The sequence below is a fragment of the Stigmatopora argus genome, chromosome 1 (assembly GCF_051989625.1).
Source record: "Stigmatopora argus isolate UIUO_Sarg chromosome 1, RoL_Sarg_1.0, whole genome shotgun sequence".
NCBI classification, from domain to species: domain Eukaryota; kingdom Metazoa; phylum Chordata; class Actinopteri; order Syngnathiformes; family Syngnathidae; genus Stigmatopora; species Stigmatopora argus.
The window spans coordinates 20,149,902-20,172,819 of NC_135387.1; the positions used below are offsets into that span (position 1 = coordinate 20,149,902).

At 38.9% G+C, this 22,918-nt stretch overlaps 1 protein-coding gene across 2 annotated transcripts; it reads right to left on the bottom strand.

Moving 5' to 3' along the window:
- Nucleotides 1-2: 2 nt before the first annotated feature.
- Nucleotides 3-22,918, bottom strand: LOC144079430 (sodium/potassium-transporting ATPase subunit beta-1-interacting protein 4-like). Of its 2 annotated transcripts, XM_077608207.1 has the most exons (7): nt 22,519-22,916; nt 14,983-15,120; nt 13,113-13,193; nt 9,911-10,111; nt 7,374-7,434; nt 2,838-2,922; nt 3-2,223 (listed from the first exon to the last, which is right to left on the bottom strand). In XM_077608207.1, exons 1-7 carry the CDS (start codon nt 22,570-22,572, stop codon nt 2,214-2,216), a joined length of 630 nt encoding a protein of 209 aa, XP_077464333.1. In that variant the 5' UTR covers nt 22,573-22,916; the 3' UTR covers nt 3-2,213. The 2 variants fall into 2 exon arrangements, with proteins under 2 accessions (XP_077464333.1, XP_077464341.1); XM_077608215.1 differs by lacking the exon at nt 2,838-2,922 and having other exon boundaries at nt 22,519-22,918.

A 22,918-nucleotide genomic window follows, 5' to 3' on the forward strand; every position in this document is an offset into this window, starting at 1 on the left:
ACTTGCAAGAACAAATTTGTTAATCATCCAACTTATTTACATGACCACAAAGGCTAGTTGTTAAAAAAGAATACAGATTAAATTTGGGCAATATTGAGCACCAAATGGAAAGAACAAACCAAAAAACAAAACAAAACAAAAATGCCAACAAAGATGGAACATCTTTTCAATGGAAATTTAGGACACAAATACTGTAGTTTTAAGAAGCTATATTGCACCGAGAGGAAGTAGTACGTTTCATCTCATCTCATCTCATTTTCTGAACCGCTTTATCCTCATTAGGGTTGTGGGGGGTGCTGGAGCCTATCCCAGCTGACTTCGGGCCAGATGCAGGGGACACCCTGAATGGGTAGCCAGCCGATCGCAGGGCACAAGGAGACACGTTTCTGTAATATTTATTTCTAATACTGATTGACAAAAAAAAGATTTACACACTAGATTTGAGCAGTGATTCCCAACCACGGTGCAGTGGCCTGTCATGGGAAACTTGTAAATTGGTTGGAAGTAGTATATATTTCGTCTTTACATGAAAATAAAACGTTTTAAAACAACTTGTCTATGTGGCCGTTTGTACATCACTTGAAGTGATGGCTCCCTGCTGATATACTATCGAACAGGCAGATTTCACAAAGTTAATTTGTGAGTAAATTGAGACAAGATTATTAACATTTAACTGTTCATACATGTTTATTCCAATGTTAAACATGTCTTTGCTAAAAAAACAAATAAAAAAATAAAAAGGTTGGGAAAACATTGGACAAGAATGTTCATTCACATATGTACAGACATTATTTGCAATTCATTGTCGGGCCAGTAAGTAAGCATTGGGATGAGACGGTTCGGAGACCCCTGGGAATGAGAATATTTTCCCAAATCTGACAATCAGCTGCCAAGAGTAGAAAACAATTGTCTCTGAGCAGATAAAAATACATACGGTTAACATCCTTGTTCCTAAATCTGCAATGCAGAGGTCAAGAGAGACCAAATCTCAAATGATAAACAGTGCGCTGAAAGCATTTGGGCATAAAATAAATGTCAGTTTAAAATAACATAACCTTTGCGATTGCATCTGACTTTAAAATGAATTTTAACGCCCCTACCCTCCAATAAAACACAAAAACAATACTCATGACCGCATATTTTAAAAATACCTAAACATTTCTGCTCTTGCACATAGTCACAGAAAACACCAGAGGGCAGTAAGGCAACAATGGATTTGTCTCCCACGACAGCATATTAATTCATCATGGGCAAAGAAAAGTGCGTTTCAAGAATGAAATGTCTTTGTCAAAACTACTACAAGCTGACGAATGGTCTGATTCCATTGTTATTTTCATACAAACAAAATGAAGTATACACGTTAGATATAAATATCAGAAGTCTTTAACATTAAGAACGTAACGACCAACTGAGCATGGCAAGGACACCATGGCTCAATAACAACTATATGATTTTCCCTCTTAATTATTTCTATCTCTAACATTTGTTGAAGTTTCGTTAACAATAGGCCGTCTATCTAGGAATTTAATTGAAATATTCCAGCATTTTATCCCCTGTAAACACAAAACTCAGTAACAGCCACTTAGCTGGGCTAGAGGATAACTTCAGAAATACAACTTTTAAAATTGGCATATATAAATTAGAAAGCATATTTTAAATAATCTACATCAAATTAAATTCATTTCTCTGCCAGCATTCAGGTATTTACATGTTCTAATTTGATGCTTGTCCCTGTGATTGGGTTCCTTCTGTCTGTTTATGTGTAAAACAAAGTAAACAGGGACTGCACAATGGTTTGTTGATTCCACTGTCGTTCAGCACCACAAACATAATCTGACAAAACTAAAACAGCAATGTCATGCAAAAGGAACACAGCCCTCAGACCCAGTGCCATGCACTGGAAAATCTCAAGCTGGTAGATGAAATGCTCACCTATACAGTTGTATTGATGGGATGTCCACAGCACACCAGCCCATGATGTAATATAATAAAAACATGAATCGAGTTGTTTCACTGGAGACTGACAAAAAGTGAGATGATAAAAGGTTGTTGTTTTTCCATGCAGTCGATCAGTCGGTTTCATGTTTGAAGTACTTAAAACAGCAATGTGAAAGAAGTTAATTCTGGCACATCCCAAAATCTTGGAACTACAGTTATAGGTCAAACTGCAGCAAACAATGTCAGTGACGCTTCCCAGCAGGATGGTCTTCTATTTACGTAGACCTGGTGAGAATACATGGAAACACGTTGAAATGGAGGAGTCTATAGTAGTCTACATGCTATCAAGCTTTACTAGCAAAGTGCATATGGCTTTTTAAGAAAACAAAAGTAATGTAACGATTGGCTGCTCAGGTATTCCATGACTAGGTCATAATTGCTCATGTTCAGTCAATTGCTTCAAAACTAGTCATTGTGGGTAGTGAGGCAAGGCATATTGCAAAAGCAAATACATTTTATAAGTGTGTGTGTTTTTTAAACTGTATTGTGTACGTTCTTTTCATTTTTATTTTTTTATTTTAAGTGTTATATGACTGCATATAGTGTCTGATGAATAATTGTTACACTGTAAGCCAAATTCCTGAGTCTGTGTGAGGAACTATTTATAATTTTCTCTCAAAAGTGAACCAGACAATATTTTTCTCAGATTGATGAGTATTTTGGGGAAGATGGAATGTGTAACCCTGAGGTGCGGATGGGACCTTGATGTTAAAGTGACTTATGTATGCAACCACTAATAGCAAGGAGAACAATCACATGCGCCTGCTCATTGTTCCTTTTCGAAATCCTTGACACACGCATATACACACATGGATGGCTGACAGCACATCTGTACTTACAAGGAGACTGGCATTAGGAGGAGATGAGATGTTTTCTCATTGACATGGTAGAGTGGGAATGGCTCAAATCCACCAATAAAATCAACTGAAAAAAAAATCAAAATAATGACTGATGGAATGATTTAAAAACACAAATAAAAGGAGAGCTAATATCAATGATAAATCATGAAATGACATGAAAACAGCAAAAACATACAGAAAAATAGGAGAAGATTCGGCGCATAATTCAGTGGCGCTTTGAAATATGAGTGACTTGGCTTGTGACATTTTTGACATGCAACCATACAAGCATGGGGTCCTTCAACAAATTAATCTTGTCTGGAGTGAGATATTTTTAGTGTCACAAATCCTCTTTCCCATACTAAAAAAGATTGAAAACACATCACATTTTCTTCAGTTAGTGGATTTGCTTTGAGTCAGAATGAGCACGGAAAGAGTTGCAAAATATCCAGCTGTCAAAACAACCAACATTTTTATCGCTAACGCACAGAGGTGACCTTCGGCCACATGGCAAAAGCTCAACCCATTCCGTTTATTTCCTCGCTTCAAAGGTCAGGCTAGAGGTGAGGCGCTGATTCGCCAGCCACGGCTTTGTCAGAAGGGAGCAAAAAAAATTGCAGCTGATTGTCCAGTTGAGATGAGAGACATCTCAGAGATTAAAGAACCGCCTCTGTGATGTTCAGGGGAAACAAAGGCGGAAGCAGGATAGAGCAGAGTGCGGAAGTTTTCATGCTGTGGTTTGACTGACAGGAGAGCAGAGATATTAGACTGAAGGGGCACATGTAAAAGAGTTTTGAGACTAGAATTGCAAACACCACATGGAAAAGAACAATGGATACTGACGATAGTGATTCATGAAAGCGCAATTCAAACAGTTGTCCAAGATAAAATGGACAGATGCATCCTGCAAACCCAACCAATGGGGGAAAACAGACATGACCATCACGGAAACTACAGTCAGGCCAGATCAGGTCCATCCTGATAAGAAGAGCTTGTGGTGGTCTGCTGAATACTGATAGGTTTCCAGGATGAGGGCCAGAAGCCAAAGGGAGCTACAAGAAGGGCCTGGCCCTTTCCTGTGTGACTGTTTAATCAGTCCATCACACACTCACATTTGGCTTGTTTCTGTAACCATCATGCCCTCTTTGATGCAGCTCTAGTGCTTTGCTAAAATTGTCATGAAAATGCAGTGACATAATAGAAATATAGTATTACTTCGAACTTTGAACGGCTCTAAGATTACTTCACAATTTGAAATATTTTGAAATAATTTTGAAAATTTTGCATTGTTTCATCATGGGCAATATGATACATAGTTGTTTTAAATGCATATGACCGATGTTACCCGAGTGTGCAATGAGGCAGTGCCTATCCACCGAGATGGAAATGTCAATACCGATCTGTATTGTGAACTCAATGTACGTTCCTGCAACATGTGAATCTACCACCCAAATTGTGGCTGAGGTCTCAAGCAACCATTTTAGAATTACTATGACTTGCTGTATTCTCTAATATGTACTCAATACAAATAAGATATGCCAATATATTATTTCTAAATGAATATATAGAGTAATCCATCACAAAGGGTCAGTACAACATGTACTGGATACCTGCTAATCAGAGGGCACAAATCGACAAAAAATTCACACCAAAAAATAGTCCATAGCCTCCAGTTGACAAGATCGGCATGGCTATTGAATGTAAGGAAAGAACACCTAAGCATAGCCAGAACCCCCAAACTCACATCTATAAGGCATTGGTGCTAATCACTGGGCCACTGTGCTATTCTGAAAGCATTAGAGTAAAATGCCCGTTGGCACCTTAATCACCTGGGGACACCGGGCCACATGCCAATCCTTTTAGTTTCATAGTTGTGCTTTGGAGGATTTTTTGGAGTCGTGACTCAGCACATAGGGCAGCAAATATAATTAGCAGACAAGCTAAGGTGAGCTTATCTTGGTGCTCGGCGGTGCCACTCCGTGACCTACTTTACAAAGAAGATTTTCCCCATCACTTGCGCTGACGGTGTGTCTGCCTGTCGCTGATAAGTGTGTAAAGATTCACGTGCAACACAAACATGATCTCAGCCACATGCTGAGATTAACACACACACACACACACACAGAGACACACACACACAGACACACACACACATATACATAAATCATTGCTCTGTGATTGGCTGGCCACCAATTCGGGGTTTCCCCCACCTTGCGCTCATAGTTGGCTGGGATAGGCTCCTGCACCCCCGTTTGTGAGGATAAGCGGTATGGAAAATGTATGTATTCATGTATATTTATTCATTCATTTTCCATTCCGCTTATTCTCACAAGGGTTGAGGGAGGTGCTGCAGGCTATCCCAACTAACTATGGGCAGTAGGTGGGGGACAACCTGAATTAGTGGCCAGGCAATCGCAGGGCACAAGGAGAAGAACAACCAAGAAAACAAAAAACAAAAACAAAAAGAAAGCAAGAACCAAATACTGATTTTCCTACAAAGGTTAAGCCATTTACAAGCAGTCCAGGCTAAACAAAAGCCCAAATGGTCATAAACATATAACAACTGCAGCATTTACAATCATCTTGAGTCCAGTAAACTGATAATATACTGCGCATTTGTTCTTGTAAAATTATACAGAGTTATTGTAAAACGTTTATAGGTTCAGCATTATTTCTAAACACTAGGTACTAGTGACCTTGACTATTGAGTAGTAAAAATGATCCAATTTTCACTTTCATACGAACCACAAGGCAATCAATCAAACAGTCATTTAACAAGTGACCAAATTATTGTATGTGAATTTATTGATAAGATGCCAATTCTGAATTTTAGAGTTCCAAATCCAAGTTAACTCTCCTATTAAGACAATACTGTGCGTTAGGCAATGTTGCAAAGAGAACATCCACGTAGTTAAAAACATGAAAGTCCTCAGAGAAGGAGGACGTTAAAAGAAGGGGAAGGGGGAGAATTGCTGAGCAGAAAGAGTGTTCACTGCAGAGAAGCGCTTTAATCTGCACATCAAATGAGAATGGAAAATGAGAGCACCTTTTTTGGTCCAAGCGCACGATAGCACCAGGACAAGGGGTGTGTGTGTGTGTGTGTGTGTGTGTGTGTGTGTGTGTGTGCGCGCGCGCACACGCACAGACATTGCTGATTACAATATAAAAAGGGTTTGCAGTTCGAAGTGATGCAGCTGCAATTTATTGCATTTCAGTCTAGATCACAGACCAACTATATGTTAATTATATTCAGAGTGCAGTCTCAATTAAGCAACTGTAGATAAAAACATGTCACATTGTTGGTGCTGTATTTCTAGAGTACAGCGGGATCCATAAACCTTGCAAATCCAATGCGTAATTACGGAATATAAAAACAGAGCAGAACCAAAGGAAGGATGACCATTACTTTTTTTAGCAGAGGCCTTGTCGTGTAAACATGCTTCGAGAGCATCTTTAGGTTTTGGTCAGACTGAAATGACACAGTCAGCCAAGGTTGATTAGGGAGTCCATAGTGCTTAATTGGTACCGTCAAATGATGGGGGGATCAGTTGTGGAAAATGTGAACAGCTCACAGCCAACAGATCTCTGGTATGTCACTATACAAATAAACATTTGAGTTGCTCTCCATTTGTCTTTCACGAACATACACGACCGCACCAAATTACAAGAGACCCATTCTTAACGTGCAATTAGCTTGTGTTGTGTATTTCGAATCACATCAGACTTTTTGGGTGTCTGAAAAAGTCATTATTACGGCGAGCAGCCATCAATCTTCTAAAACCTCTGAAAAGCCTTTAAACGTTTAGAATGCAGTACTCCAACAATGAGCCCTTCCTACCTAAAAAACTTCATACAATTCCACCTAATCCTTGCAGAATCATTCAGCTGCTAAAAGTAGGTCATAAAGACTGGTTAAAAGGAACAATGCATACTTTCGTGCATAAGGAATTAGCTATTAGTCCTGACTTACTGCTAATCAGATATTTATGACTTTCGCTGACCCTTTGATCAAATTCTTCCTGTTCTGATTGGCTCTCTCCAAAGATGGCCTTTGACCCGCTGTCTCACAGCAGCTGGGTCATTCATTACAAGTGTCCTTCTCCTCTTTCTTCCTGTGCTTCCATTGAGGAGCCCATATACTGTTTTTCCCCACCTCCTTTTCCACCATTTCCTTCCACGTGGAGTATAAAGGTCAACTCGTGATGTTCCATCATTGTGTGAAGGTGGTGTACACATTTAGGTGATGAAGTTCCTTCCTTTAACACTAAGGATTTACCTCAAACCAAAGCGTGGTATTATTTGAGATGGGGCATGTGCAATTTTGGGTGGATATGTAATTCTAACATATTAAAAAACACCACTATCAGTGAAATTTGGACTTAAAGGTACATGATAAAAATCAGAATTCTACACAAGCAAGAAGGAAAAATGGGAATAAAATATGGACAAATGGATTGAACATGAGGCTAGGTTTTGGAAGAGAATGGACAAATGAAAGTGAAAAGTGTTAAGTGGGTAAGAGGTTTGTCTACTTACAGCTGTCCTCCTCGTCTGTGATGACGCTGACAACGTAACAGGCATACACAAAGCCCACAAGCTGTGAACACATAAGCGGAAGAACCTGGTTAGACAACAGTAGAACATGCAACAACTTTGGGATTTAGACAAGAAAAAAAATCTAAATGTATTACACTTTATAATGCAAGGTTTTGAACATATTATAACCTCTAACACTCAATCTCCATCTTATATCCGAGATGTCGATGTGGTCATAGATGACTAATTAAGGTAAAACTCACGATAATGGAAGTCAAACCTCTCATTAATACACTAAACTTTTCTAGTATGCTTTCCTCGACATTTTTTGCCTTCTAGCAGAATTTTGTGCCAACACTGATTGCTCTTTTGTTTTGCTCTTTTGAAATGTTTAGTTGACTACCAACCCACTTCCATATAATTAAAGACAGACATCTGTAAAGCTTCACTTGCGGCACAGTTCTCTTCACTTTGTGATTGACACTGTTGTGTTAGTTCCAAACATACCTTTTGGATTTTTGGCCAAAAGATCAAAGGTCTACTTTTACAAGCGTGGTTTAATCGTTTGTCCATAATTAGAAATGGTATTTGTGGTATAAACAAAGCACTGCTAATGAAAACAAACAAACAAAAAGCTTTTAAGGTTTACAAGTGCTTCCAATGTGTATAAACAGTTGGAGGTTACAAACTTAAAACTGGGAAAACTAAACAAAGAAACAAGGACAGGAAAACGCACACCGACGGGGGGCAACATAACACCACACGAAACAAAAAATACTCCCAAGCTCGACAGACCCAGGTTTTAAATACACAGACAGGGGTTGATGACAATAACCTACACTTAGGACACACACTGAGCCAGAAAAGACACACCAGGTGACACTCATGAACAATCACGCGGACCGGACACACAAGGAAAAAAACACCCAACCACCAAACCTCAACAAAACATGACAGACACAGTCTTGATATTACAGATGGGGGTGAAAAGAAATTTCAGTTTGTTTGCGCAGAGAACAAGTGAGAGAGAGAGAGTGAGATAGCGAAAGAGAAAAGGACGAGCTGCTGAGATGGGTTGAAAAAAAGGCTACTAAGTGTATACACATAGGGCTAATGAGGGTCACGGTATATGCCAGCTCAGAATGGCTTATTGCATTTTCACACAGCACATTCAATCATCAAAATGTGTCTATGAGGAATGAATAATTTCATCGGTTAGAAAAGCATTTTTAGTGTTAAGCTATACAAAATTCTTAATAATTATTTGATCAATTAGGGGTTAAAACCATCATTCTGACTTTCTTCAGAAAACAAAGACATTCATAAAATGCTACGCTTCTGTTGCATTATGACTCTGCTGTAAAACTAGAATCCATTTCTTATTCGCAGTCATTTTCTTTCCCACCATGCAGTCAAAACTGCGCTGTCAATGGCAGCGAATGAGTTAACATGGAACATTAAAATGCCTCAAAACTAACAGGAAGCAAAATTACAGAGTGAATTTTGAATGTTCTTATTGAAAAAAACTTGTCATTCATCTAATTTGAATAAATCCAAGTGATGAATGACATTAAAACGGAAGTATAAAGCGTCATTTTGAGATGAACCATGACTTGTCGGATGGTGCCGATTGGTGGATTTTGGGGGTGAGTGTTTGAGGGGAAATGCTATTTCATGAAGTTGAATGGTGTGATGTAACCCAAAAAGACAGGCAAAACCAGTCTTAACAAATAGTAGATGGCAAGGCTCATGGGGGCCATTAAACTAGCCCGACTTTCACACAAATTTGGAAGTGCCTCTGCAGCCCGAGAGAAATGAAGACAACAGGGGGAGGGGGAGTGAAGCAGGCTAGCAGAGAGTTCCTTCCTTCCTTTTACTCATAGGCAGGCTTTGACAAACGTGAAGGTCAAATGGTTTGACATCCGGGAGGGAGAATGAGAAAGGAAGAAAGGTTTTGCTGATACACTGTGTTGGGTGAGGCAAGGGGAAAAAGAATAAACAAACGATTGAGGCAGACATGACATTTGTATTTAGTGTGATCAGCTGTCAGTTCTGCCACTGAGTAGATATTGATTTTAATGTGGTTTGCCTAAATTTCCCAAGGTCACATTTGTGTGCATGTTACATGTTTAAAGGAGTAATATTCAACCTCTTCAATCCACTGCCTTTCATTTCCAGAACCTTCCAAATTGTAGGTTAACAGCTGATTCCGACTGTCAGCAAATTGTCTTCTTGGAACGAGTCATTTCATTTTAAGATTTTTATTGTTATTTTTTAATTTTTACCTTGAGTCACATTGTGCGCTTTCTACAATAGACTCAGTATCTCACAATGCCATTCAGGAAAGAAATACATGAATCAGAGGCCAGAATCCTGAGATACAAACAAACTTCTACTTAGTTTTATAAGAATATTATTGAAATGCCTTGTAAAATCCCTACCTCACTTTAGCTCTTAAACATGTAGTGTTGTTAAAATGGTTCAACTATCGTCTATCATTACCTAATTATGACTGGAAACTGCAAACGGATACTTACAGCAGCTAGTATCTGTGTCCCACTGTGCATGACCTCAATGTATTGGTATTCCATGAGACAGCCCATGACAGTGATATAAGAGTGGCTTTCAGTAGTGTGGACCCCTTCACGTTGTGGCATTTCTCTTCTCACACATCCAGGCCCGTGTTCGCTCCACCATGAATGATGAGCGGAGATGTTAAATGTCAGCAGGTCACTGTCCTGGGGAAAAATAGGGGGAAAAATAACAAGAGCGCTATTATTTATTCACAGCTGTAATGAGATGTGTTTTCATTTTTTTTACCCTGCTACACAATGTTGCCTGTGTTCATTTCATCTGATTTATATTGTCATTGCAAAGTAAGATTGAGGTTACAACTACTTAAAACTAAGTTTCTTTCCCACAGCAGTGAACACAAAATGTCAGAGTGCATTACTACCACACATCTACAAGATACACTAGCAAAACATTTGAGAGGTGAGGAACTGTGCTCATCCAGAAGTTTTGCTGCAGTTGAAATGCTACCATCTTAAGAGGCTATTTGTTGAGGAAGGAAACAGTTGACCTTCCTGGCATTGTATTGGAATAGGTAATTGTAATGCATTCAACACTAGAGTAACACATGGGGGACTGCCAAATTAATTGTTTGGAGATCCGTTATAGACCCTAAACAAAAAAAAAGGTACGGTTTTCCTAGACAATACAAAAGACGAAATGCATTAAGAAGTTAGAATCAAAAGTTACATTAAAAACTTTATTATTTAAAAGGAAAACATAACCCTCCGTGCACAATTAATATCATCAATACCAATACAATTGAACCTATATATGTGTATTATACACAAAGAATGACAGCTGTCTGGTTAATATGACGCCCCCACAGTTCAAGTATCAAGGATTTAAATTCGGGCTCCTGCATTCCTGTGTGGGGTTTGCACACTCTCCCTATCCATTCATGAACACACACACATACAAACACACATTCCAAAAAGCAAAAAAAATGGTAGTTGGACCGAGAACTCCAAAATCACTAGTGTGTGTGATAGGTAATGTTTGTGTTTTTGGCTGCCCTGCCATTAGCATTGTCTTCAGGGTGTATATACCCCCTTCTGCCCATAGCTAGCAAGTATAGGGCCTACACCTTGAGAACTTTGTGGGAATAAGTGGTAGAGATGTGTGGATAAATGTATTACGCATGAACATTCAATAGAGTTAGGCACATGGGTGTCAAATTAATAAAAGGTTAGTTTCACGGTTCAAAGATTCAAAGTCAGCCGTCTAAAAACGATGCTCCTAATGCCCTAATGATGTCTAATCAGCAGCTTTATAATCCCACAAGTGGAGACACTCACACCAGTCAATACAGCAATTCAAGACCCCATTTGACCTACCGTGACAAGACATGCATTATAAAAAGCTGTCTAGAAGCATCTTATCATTGACACTGATACATCATGCACAATACAGTACATGTTCTTATTTCATCCATCCCAAAACAAAATAATGTATAATCGTCAAGTCAGGGTGCATTAATGTTGCCACGCAATATGATAGCATACCAACTACGGACAATATAGGGTTGAGTGTTTTTTTTCAAGGGCATTGTTTACTATTCTGGCCTTGGACAAACTGGTCTACCCAATTTTTTAGATTGTTATTTATTTTTCAAAATAATTGCTATTTTTCTTCAATATAATCATACTTTTTTGCTTCAGTAAAAAATATTTTCAAATGTTTCCCATTACGTTGACAAATCATAAGAAACATTAATTTAATTAGTTTAGTTCAATATATTTGAGCTGTAATTTTGGATTCTTTGGGAGTCAGCTGGCATTTCTTTTACATCTGTTCATTTAAGAATAAATCTGATGACTCATCTCAAAGGGTTTAAACCTATTAATTCTCATGCTTGGGGTGAAAATACTCACTTAAGACCTTTGTGTTATAATCACAACGAGCGAACTAGGAAATACATTCTCTTGTGTGGTTTGACCTCAGATTCAATGGTAACATAATTACTTCTAAAAATGGGAAGAGGATTGTGTTGGTTAAAGGCTTGTTTAGAGAAGCTGGGGCCTGTCTGTCAGTCTGTCTTGCACCATGGGGGATGAGATAAGAGATCAATAGGAGGTGACGGATAATGTGCCATATGACCTCCCCCCCGCTTGAAAGGGTCTTGCTTGATTATTAAAACATGCACATACAAACTCTCAAACCATCCTGTCAAGGTTGTGCAAGGCAGGTCTTGCAGAATGAGCCGACTCTGTCTAATGATAAAATGTGTCAAGGTTTTCAAAGAATGGTGTGTTTCAAGTGTGTGCATGTGTATCCAGGCTCCATTAGCCAACTCTCCCCCTGGCCGCCATATGCAAGGCTGGGAGCCCAAGCTGGCTCCATCTGTTGGGTTAATGCCCAGTCTCAGCCCCGAGCAGCTGGCCCCTACAAGCTTCATTATACAGTGCATACAAACACACACTCATGGGGGGCGCTGATAGTGGAGTGAAGTGATAGACAAGGCGCACTCGATGGTGCTGAAGTCTGTCACACAAAAGCCGAGAGACTAGAGTTTGAGTACGTTTGAGTTTTGCGTTGGTGTGAGATTGGATGTGTAAATTCATTAGAGTCAATGATTGGCAGCCAATTGGGCAAAAGAACAATACTCGGGGCAATAGGTGGAGGTTGCTTAAGAAGTGAAGAATTTAATTGGGGTGTTTTAAATATTTAAGAACATCAGTGGAAAATATGCAGGGAGGCGGCTGTTCATGGTGCCATGAAATGTGAGTGACTCGAGTCACAGGTTTACCAAGATAAAAGCTGTTATTCAGATGACTTTTTCCGCAGATATGACCATTAGATAATTATAGAAAAAAATGCATGTTGATACGGTGAGGTCAAATAACAGTCTTAGAGCGCATGTCCTATGTATGATTATCTATCTACATTTATGACCTTTAAATGAAAAAAACTAAGGGACAAATCATTTAAAACCCAATGAAACTTGCTGATCTTCACTGAAAGGAACCACAAAAAAACACCAGGTTTATATTTTATTTCAGATAAGCAGCAATCAATCAAAGGCTTCATGACTTTGTTCACAAGCTTGTCACCATATATAATGCATGTCGGACTTGGTTGTAAGAGTCACCTGTTGCTATTAACTCGCATTTTCAGAAAGACTCCTTTTTGTCTTGTGCACATACCTATCCAAGTTAAAAGTCTCACCTTAGAAAGGCCGCCAACATCCAGATAAAAGCAAATAATGAAGACGTTCCACGCCACCCAGACTGCCGCCCAAACCGTGTACTGAAAGAAAAATCATCAGTGTGCATAGAATAAACAGCTTTAGTCTCTATGGTTATACAAAACATGAAACAAAGTAGTTACTCAATAATATTTAAATATATAAACATGAGCCTTGCCAGCCATTCTTCCCAGTTTAAATGACTGAATGAGTAGTTTAAATGAATTGCATATCAATTTTTGTCAATGGCAGAGAATGAATTAAGGAAGTACAGTATGTATGCAGAACCCAATATCAATTCATGATTTCTATTCAGTTATATCAAAATGTTATCTATTTCTGGTGTAGAACACAGACACTTAGAGCATATCTAAGTGCCTGACTCCTTTATTCACCTGCTGACAGTCGGGAGTGGTGCACTGTTCAGTAACATTAAGAGAGATTTATAACATTGTGAACGTTTTGACTCATGCAGAATGAAATGCAGGCAGACAAGCATGACTTCAGTGAAACCATACTGCATATGTTGAAACATCTTACCTCACAAAGGGACTAAAGATCGAAATTAGCCCTCGGCTACAATCTTACATATTTACATACATATGTTCATTAACATGAATATAAATATGTTCATTAATATGTGCTGTCCCTTATCAAATAAATCAAACTCAAACTCAAACAATTCTATCTATGTTACCTCCTCTTTTTCTTAACAAAACACATTACTTTGTCAAAATTGCTGGGGGGAAAAACTAATCATCGCTCGCAAGGCTGCCAGAGCGTCAATTTGTAATGATGGTTTCAAACAAAGTAATCCAAAGTTTATTTGAGTAAACACCTTTTGCTTTAAATGACTCAGAAGAACAACTATCGTTAAATACAAATTGAATAAAAGTACAAAAAAACAGTCTAGGGTGTAGTCTGCCTTTCGCCCAAAGACAGCTGGGTTAGGCTCCAGCAACCCCCTCAACCCTTTCAGGATGGGCGGTATGGAAGATCAATGAATGAATGAATAAAAGTACAAAAGAAAGCAAGGCAAACATGATGGAGAGAAACAGCAGTCATTGACTAATAATTACAGAAATGATTGTTATTTGTCTAGTTGACCTTAACTGTCCACTGTTTTGACAAGCCCCCCGACTCCCTTTTTAATTACATATAATTATTACTGTTACAAAGATTTAAGGGTGTTTGACAATAGAGGACAACATTTGACGGACAAAAAACTGTTGGCGCTCAACTAATACAAGGTGACAAGAAGTTATAATTATGAAGGACAAGGACTATGAGACAGTCTACACCAGTGGTGCTCACAATTTCTTTGCTCAAGATCTACTTTTCAAGAAGTCAACCTCACGCGATTTACCTTTTTTAACATGTCACCGACAGCTCACGACTCATCACCATGCTGGATCGAGGCATTGTGCCACACGTTTGAAGTGTCCAAGATCGATGTATCACTTGACGAGCAGCTGGCACAGCTCGTTTATGTTAGGTGAGGCTGTTGGCTTCACACATATGAAGTAAGCCCAGCCTGATGTGTTCATTAAATGAGTCATGTATGCGTGTTCAAAATGGGTCACACGTTTGCAATGTGAGTATTGCGCATGCACACATCGCGATGTCGCTGTAAAACGAGACATCGTTCACGCGTAAAGCACATTGGCTCAAATCCTACTGTCAGGATATCTACCAAAAGTATGTTGGCAAATGACTGGTAGATCGCGATCAATGTATTGAGCACCCCTGTTCTAGACATGTGTAAATGGAAAGAAAATAGTTGGTTTGGCAGGAGAAATGACTAAGACTATATTGTCATAGGAGGCAATTAGTTCAATTGTTCGCACTCACCACCACAATGTAGCGCGGACGGTACTGAATGGTCCCAAAGAGGCCAAGTATGACAATAATGATGTGGAAGAAGTTGGCTAGGATTGGGGCCCACTGGTAACTCAGAAAGTCAAAGACCTGCCGTTCTAGAGCCAAGACCTGCAGAGCAAAAAGGAAAAGGGACAAACTTTATAATCAAAAACCTAATCATTTTTTCAGGTTTCTGGGAATATTTATTGGTTTGGAAGTCACATAATTCACAGCCAAAGAACACACTCAATGACTGAAAACCTTATTTTCATCTCACAGCAATTGGCTGTCAATTCAATAATGAGCCAAGCTTTTGGAGCAGTTTAATACTTCTTCAGGGAGCACCCTGGACTGGACATTTTATAAAATAAACAATGACAGATGTATTGATTCAACTAATACAGAGCCAAAGAAAATCTCACAATTTCCTCTTTCTGCCAACAGCCTTTTGAAGAAAGAGAGCACTTTATAGGAGAAGAGGATCTGCTAAAAACCTTCAAAAATTGTTTTCACATTGACAAATGATTTGCATGTATGCTGAAGATACACACATTTCAATAGAGCCACTTTTACATTGCAAATATGAATCCCTTACTTTTGTTCTATCTCTGTGGGGGTAAAAAAGGCGATATTAAATTTTCAAGGCAGCTGAATAGTTCTTTTCAACTAAACTGGCATTTGCTGATAAACCCAAGTAAAGAACACAAATCATTTAATTAAGATTTCATATTTGTGTGCGCGCATGTGAGAGCCTCGAGGAACTTGTGCTTCGCTTTGTATTAGCATGTCACTTTAAGATACAGACTTGAATATGGATGAGGGGAAAGACGGAAGGTGCAATTACATTACGACATGTCAAGAGTACTCCACCTCATACAATGTGTACACAGATGAGCAAGTTCTTTTTAATGAAAAAGAAAATACTGTTACTAGAGCTGGGTGATATGTACCCAAAGTAATATCCTGACAAATAAAGGCTGAATATAAATATGTGACATATAAATCCTTCACCTTTCATCAAATAATCCTGAGTTGCTCAAATGGTCAAATTAAAAAAATAAATACTGCTTTGACAACACATTGAACTATATCAATTTATACGATGTAGTCTACCTCTATATCAAATTTAAAAATATAGCAATGTATTTATTTATATTGCTATATTGCATAGGCCTACACACGTATTGCCAGACTGCGATATCAGTCCTTCATGTAGAAACTGTAGAGTCACGGTGGAAATGACCATGGATGAAGTGACGTCCAATAAAACTAAGAACCATGTAAAACAAAAAGAGGCATTACAAGATGAAAAAAATGACAAAGTTGCATTTTTGCTGTAGGACATAGTGCAGGTCCATCCATACACTAGTCAGATGAATTTAAAAAGTAAAATATCAAATTTTGCTAAATCCATTATCAGCTTTTAGCCTGTGTGCAGGATTGCAGGTAATGCAAAATAATTTGCGCAGGCATGACATGATAAAGATGTACAGCCGTGAGAGAGGTGCGCGTGTGCCAAATCTCCCCTCTGAGTGCAGTCGTAAAGCTCTCAGATCACCCATAATTCAATAGTCCATCGAAATGACAGCAATCCATCTGAGGGCGAGAAAGATCCCACACATGCACCCACACTATCATTAACTCATATGGCTAAATTACCCAACATCTCTCAGGAAGCACTGGAGAGTATAAATGTGTGTGTGTCTTCCATTGGCCCCAATGACAATTTAATATATATCAATAGATAGAGAGCCCATAGTAGTGCTTGTTCACACACAAAGCCGATAAAAGGATTAAGAAGCTGAGAGTCATCATAAGGCACTTTACCTCACCCCAGTGTGATATATGTTCTTTAGGTCAAGGCCATAAGAGTTGATATCTCAGTGTGATTTAGGTGCTTTAATAGCAAAATGTCACAGCGTTATAAATAACAATCCAAACCACAAATACAAAGTATATTTAATCACCAAACTGTTACACAAGGACTTTTATTACAATTTATATCAAGTGGGTTACACTGTGTAGACAGTATTTACAGTATCTTGAAGCGCTTAAGGTCTATTATCCTTCAGTATTCTGTCACATACACGTTTGCCCTAAATGTGAGCAAGGAGGAAATAAACAACCAGGTCAAAAAGGTTTGTATGAGGCCATTTTGAACACACGTCAATATTATCGGTCATATTATTTATTGCAATATTTACATAATAAAGGTCTTGTAGGGTTAACACATCAATAACTGCATATCACTACAATTTTTTTATTGGTGTCCAGTCACTGTAATCCCCTTCATTCATTAAAATTTTGTACTTGTAACGTGGCACCACTTTTATTTTGCCTAGAGCCAAAGTGAGCCTGTGAAGATTAAAAAAAACATAACTGGTGACTGGCCAAATGAATCTAAAACAATCTGTTTATTCTATATAGCATATTCTGAATAGCAAGCAGCGTGTGGCCCGACTGACAGACAGCAATTTCAATTGTCCTAGCATAAATTCTCATTAAGACCTTGCACTCAACAACAGCAAATATCTCACAGCATTTCCACCTGAGTGAGTCAATTGGTGTTTTAATCCACCTCTAAGGAAAAGCTATTACATGGAATATATTATAGTTTATGCTTGTTTGAGACACAACATAATTAGAGAGGAATAATAGGTGACAACTGCTCATTCCACATAATATGCGATTCATTTTTGCAAGAAAGCTCAAGAATGTTTTTTTCAGCCCTTCAACAGAGTAAGAGCTGTCAAGGTATCTAGTCATCCAGGTTGTCAGTGCACACAAAGCAATTCCTGTGATGCCCTCCTATAACAAATGACACTGCTGCAACCACTGAAATGGAAAGAGAGAAATGGGCTCGCAAACAGTTCTAGTTTTATCTCCATTATAAGGTAATATTGCGGTGTCACTGATGTGGAACGCACAGGCACATTTATTCATCCTTGCGCATGGCCAGACACACACAGGATTTCCCTAACACAGGTTATCTCATCATAATTAATGACTTGGTCACTTGACTCCTTTAAAAGTGTAATTGGTCATAGGAGGGCATGTTGGGTGGGACAGTCATAAAGAGATGATATTTCCTTGGAATCACTCAAAGCCTGATGCGTAAGAGGGTTTTCTTGCTTAAAATATTTCCAAGCTGGAAAGAAGCCCGAGGATTAAGAAGGTATTATTCGAACCATCTTTGACTGCATGTGCACACTGATCAAAGTATGTTTGCAAATTGTAAACCCGCCCTTTACAAACGGGTAGCAATCGTTGGGCGAAGATTGAGCAATGAAAAAGGTGTGCTCAGCAAGCGCCTGGCAATCTCATCGTCTCCCTGTGGTCTCTCTGCAGTCTTTCGGTGAACGTCAAGCAGATTGAGGCGATATTGCTGCAGTGATGAAAAAGTGACAAGATCACTTTTTCTTTGTCTCAGCGCCTTCGGCGAATCAGTGTAAACTGAGATCTGCCCTAAGCCTTATGTGTTTGTTTTACATTCACTAAGGAAAACTAATTCATGTTTATTGATCAGCAATATTTATTAAAGAGAGACCAGACTGAAATACGACACGAAAGGAGAAGAGAACCAACCAAAAATGTCTACACAGTTGAGTATATGTATCTGCTGATGAATTTCACTGTAAGCAATAATTCTAACATATTCAAACCTGTGATCCCAGCTGGGAGAGAAAATAGAGAAGAAAGCGAGGGGGGCTAGGGTGGTACAGAGCAAGTTGAATTTTAACCAAGGTTATACAGTACATGTTGGGGCTCGAGCATGATCTCTCATTCTATAATCATGCAGTGTCTCACACACAGGTTGCATTAGACTCTCCAGTAAAATGATGACACATCAAGGGATTGAGAGTGGCTCATGAAACTCAACTAAAGAAGATTTATTATTCAGTCACCTTGCCATGAGGCACCCACACAACAGGCTGTTTAAACAACATTGTTTGGTGGTCCTAGTGTACTGTTAGGACCTTTCTTTGTCTTTTCTTAAGTGAATGTTTAGGGTGTAAATTATTACAATCCACAATGCCTGCATCAAGTCCCCTCATAACTAATCACAACTAATAAATACAAGTGGACATACTCAGAGAAACAGCGAGACGTGTCGAAATGGATAGGGTTTTCCACACAAAAAATAATATATACATTAAATTATTCAGGTGTTGAGGCCACACATTGCCGAGCTATAATTGATGACAACCTACAGAGACATAAACAGATGGGAAAATAAAGTATTTCTAAAAGAGCCCATAAGGGAGATAAAAAGCTTTTTGTAGGATTTAATCAACCTTGTCTCTTGAAAAAAAACATTTCAAAAATTGTTCTTGGTATTTAAACGGGCACAGGTTCTTTACAATACTCTTTTACATGCAAATATACTAAATCCAATGCTATAATAATTTAAAAGGGATTGTCTGCCACCATGGATTTTCTGGCCACAAAACATTTTACACCTGCATGGGTAATTTCAATAGGCATGCTGTCTAGTATATGCCAACAGCTGAAGTGAATGTAATTGGAAGAAAATATTAATCATACCATTCAGAGCACAATGGCTCATTGTTCTGAGAAGCTTTGAGTGCTAATGGTGAGTGAACCAATTATTCTATCTATTCTAGTGGCCTACTTACTAAATCCCCTTGACCGTGCCAAACAAATGTGTTTCATGATTATTAGGCAAAAAGAATTCAGCATTAAAGAACACACATTCTTGAACCCTTCTTGCTGTTGACAGTACTTGGAAATAAAAGACACAAAGTTTAAAAGTTTGACCTTCATAGTGTCATGAAGTCTACGAATCTTATTGGTAAACCAGAGAGCTTGGATTGCAGTTTCACATCATTATTAATGTAATCTATTAAAACAATATAAATGTACGGATATCAGTAAGTGAACGATTGACAGGGCTATTCATCAGTGTAGCTCCAGCGCACTTGCATGAAAGCAGGGCAAATGAAGGGACAAAATGTTGACAGACATCCAAAAAATCATGATGAATATTCAACAACATTTATAAGCCTTTGTTTTAGCAAAGAATTAGCAGTATAAGCACGATGCGGCATAGTGAGGGTAAACACAGCCTAAATCGCTTGTAATGTGTGGGAGATGACAATATGCCAAATGATAACACCCAGGCCTTCAGAGAGAACACTTGTCAGGATCTGCTTCACTCACTCAAGGAAAAAAAAACTTTCTTGGAATCACTGAACTCGCTCAAAGACTTTCACTACAAAGTTACTGAGTTCGATTGCTGCTGTACATCAGTCAAAAATTGTGGAAATATGGAGTCTGACTGTTATTAACAGTTTCTTTGGCTTCCTTGGAAACATCGACACCTGCCTGACAAATTGAAATATCATGCTTTGAAGTCTTTTTCATTTTTCTGAAGCTTGAGAGGTGCCTAAAGAAGCATTGTCTCTTCCAACACTTTCAGATGACGAAACCACCTCATTTACCAGGCTTGTCCTCAATTTTCAGTGTCATACACACTCAAAGCCACAGAGACTTCAGTAGAATGGGTGCTTGCCATTGCAAAATGGACAAAAATATTGTATAGTACAGTTTATATAAATTCAATAATTTTACCCTACTGCTTAATCTCACAGGGTCACGGGTTGACCAATCTGACTTCAGCCACGGTGTTGGCTACACTTTCAAATGGTTATCACTCAATACCCTTGCACAGAGACACCATTCATACTGAAATTAACACCTACAGCCAAATGACCATTTCCCTGACCAAAATGCTGTTAGTTGCCCACTGATATTTAAATTGAAATTAGTGTAGATCAAGTCCTTCTTTAATATGGAAAATGCTTCCATGTTAGGTCATTTTAAGGTCAACAGTAAAGATGACATGGCTCCTGTGAGTACAAACAGATCATTTAGCAACCCAAGCTTCCTCTCGGCAATGGCCGCTCACTGGGGTTGATTGGGGTTCTGACAACCATCCAGGCCTGCTGCCTGCAAGAGTTAGTCTTTTGAAAGAGGACAGAACGAGGACAATTCGATCAATACTGCCTCATTATTAGCTACCTTCCGTCAACAGAGAGTGGAATCTGTGCGCACAGTCCTCTGTTGAATAAAAGTGCAGCACAATTCAATTAGGGCGATGGGTAAGACGGCAAAAGAGGTTTGATCAAAGCTCTCAGGACAGATAATTAGCATAAGAGGTGCTTCACAGAAGCTATTTTTACATCTGAGCGACCAAATATGTTGTGTTGTTAATGTGACTTTACCCCGCCATGGTCTGGGAATAACATGGTTCATTGTCAATGCATAGTTTTCCGTAGAAGAAAAGCGGGGCCCCATTCTGGCATGTATATTCATGAGAGCACACACATTCATCCTGGTTAACTATTGAAAGGTCATTCAAGGTTTACCACAAGTAAACTCATCAGAAATCTACAAGCGTGCACATGAGTGTATGTGTAGACAGGAAGTGACAGGTCATCCAGAAATAGTGCCTTTGGGAAAATAAAGTGGTTTCCTAGAGACTTAAGGGGCTTTTTAGGAAGCTTGCAGACAGCTTTATAAACCTCTTAACAAATGGTCCTTCCCACTAATGAGGTCTGATGTCTGAGAGGAGGGGTGTAACGAAGGGTGTCTGCCTAAAAGTGGGCTTCTATTTTGTGTGAGTTAGTGATAGTGTGCTAAGTTTTTACACCACCACAAGCAGACTATTCAATGGGTGTACTACTAACAAAATTAAATATTGAACAAAGTTGTGAGAGTTGCCCAAGATCATAAGCTACATCACAAAGAAACGCTTTATAAGAAATCAAATGCCACAGTAGATGAAAGCATGAACTTGCCCCCAAATCATTTCAGAAGTGAAAAAAGAGGTTCAACGTGCCTACAAATGCTGACTTGATCGGTCAAGTCTGAGATGTTGCTCAACACCAACAACCATCCTAAAACCTCAAACGATGTAGTTCTCCTGTACCCACTTGTTCAAGTATTAAGAAATCCGCCATATGCTGGTTTCTGTACAAGCAAGAACAAGACACAATATATCCAGTAAGGTTCTGCTAGTAGAGAAACCACCTTATGCTGAATTTATTGGCAGGACTCTGTATCCAATCCACCACCATCCATTGAGTTGTGGTTTTGGTCAATCTCTTATCTTCACACTCTGCATCCATAGATTGCTGATGTAGGGTTCATTTGATTTTCTGATGAGTGTGTTTCATGATATACTGGGCATTCAAAGTGTCTTCAGATAACTTCAGTTGTAAAATTGTCGCTCTACAACCAAAACAATGTTTAACAACATCAAACCAAATAAGCTAAACCTGAATCATAAAGGAATAATTAAAGGTTAAGTCCACGAACAAAAATCGCATGCAGTTTGTAGTTAATAATTTTAACTATTTAATGAAGTTTGATTTCCATCTTGAAGATAGAAACATGATGAAATATTTCTATTGCCACTTTAAATGTAAAAATGACTATCATTATATATGTAGGGGAATGGTGCTATTTTCATTCCATCAAAAACAACAAATACTCATCACTTACCAATTGTAAAGTGCAAATAAATATAAGCGTGCACCGGCCGCTACAGCAGCCCATCCTGTCCGCAGTGACGAACTCTGATCCCGGGGAGAAGCACTTGGAAAACCCGCTTCAGGAACCTTAGCAAATTGACCAGATCAGTCTCGGTAAAGGAAGTGGACTATCATGCCCCTTCGTCTCTTTCGGCTGAACTGTTGTTTGGGTGACTGCTCAGTCCTTTCTCAGCTGAGTTGTCTGCCCAAAAAACGGCGACGGCGAGCGGGTAGGTGGAGGAGGAGGAGCCGGTGTTGTTGGAGCGCTCAACTTGGGGGCTGGAATCGTATTTGGGGGCGTCCCAATGGCTATGACAAGAGCAGGTGTCTTGTGATTTAAATGGACTCCTTTGAGGCAAGTGTGTATTTGT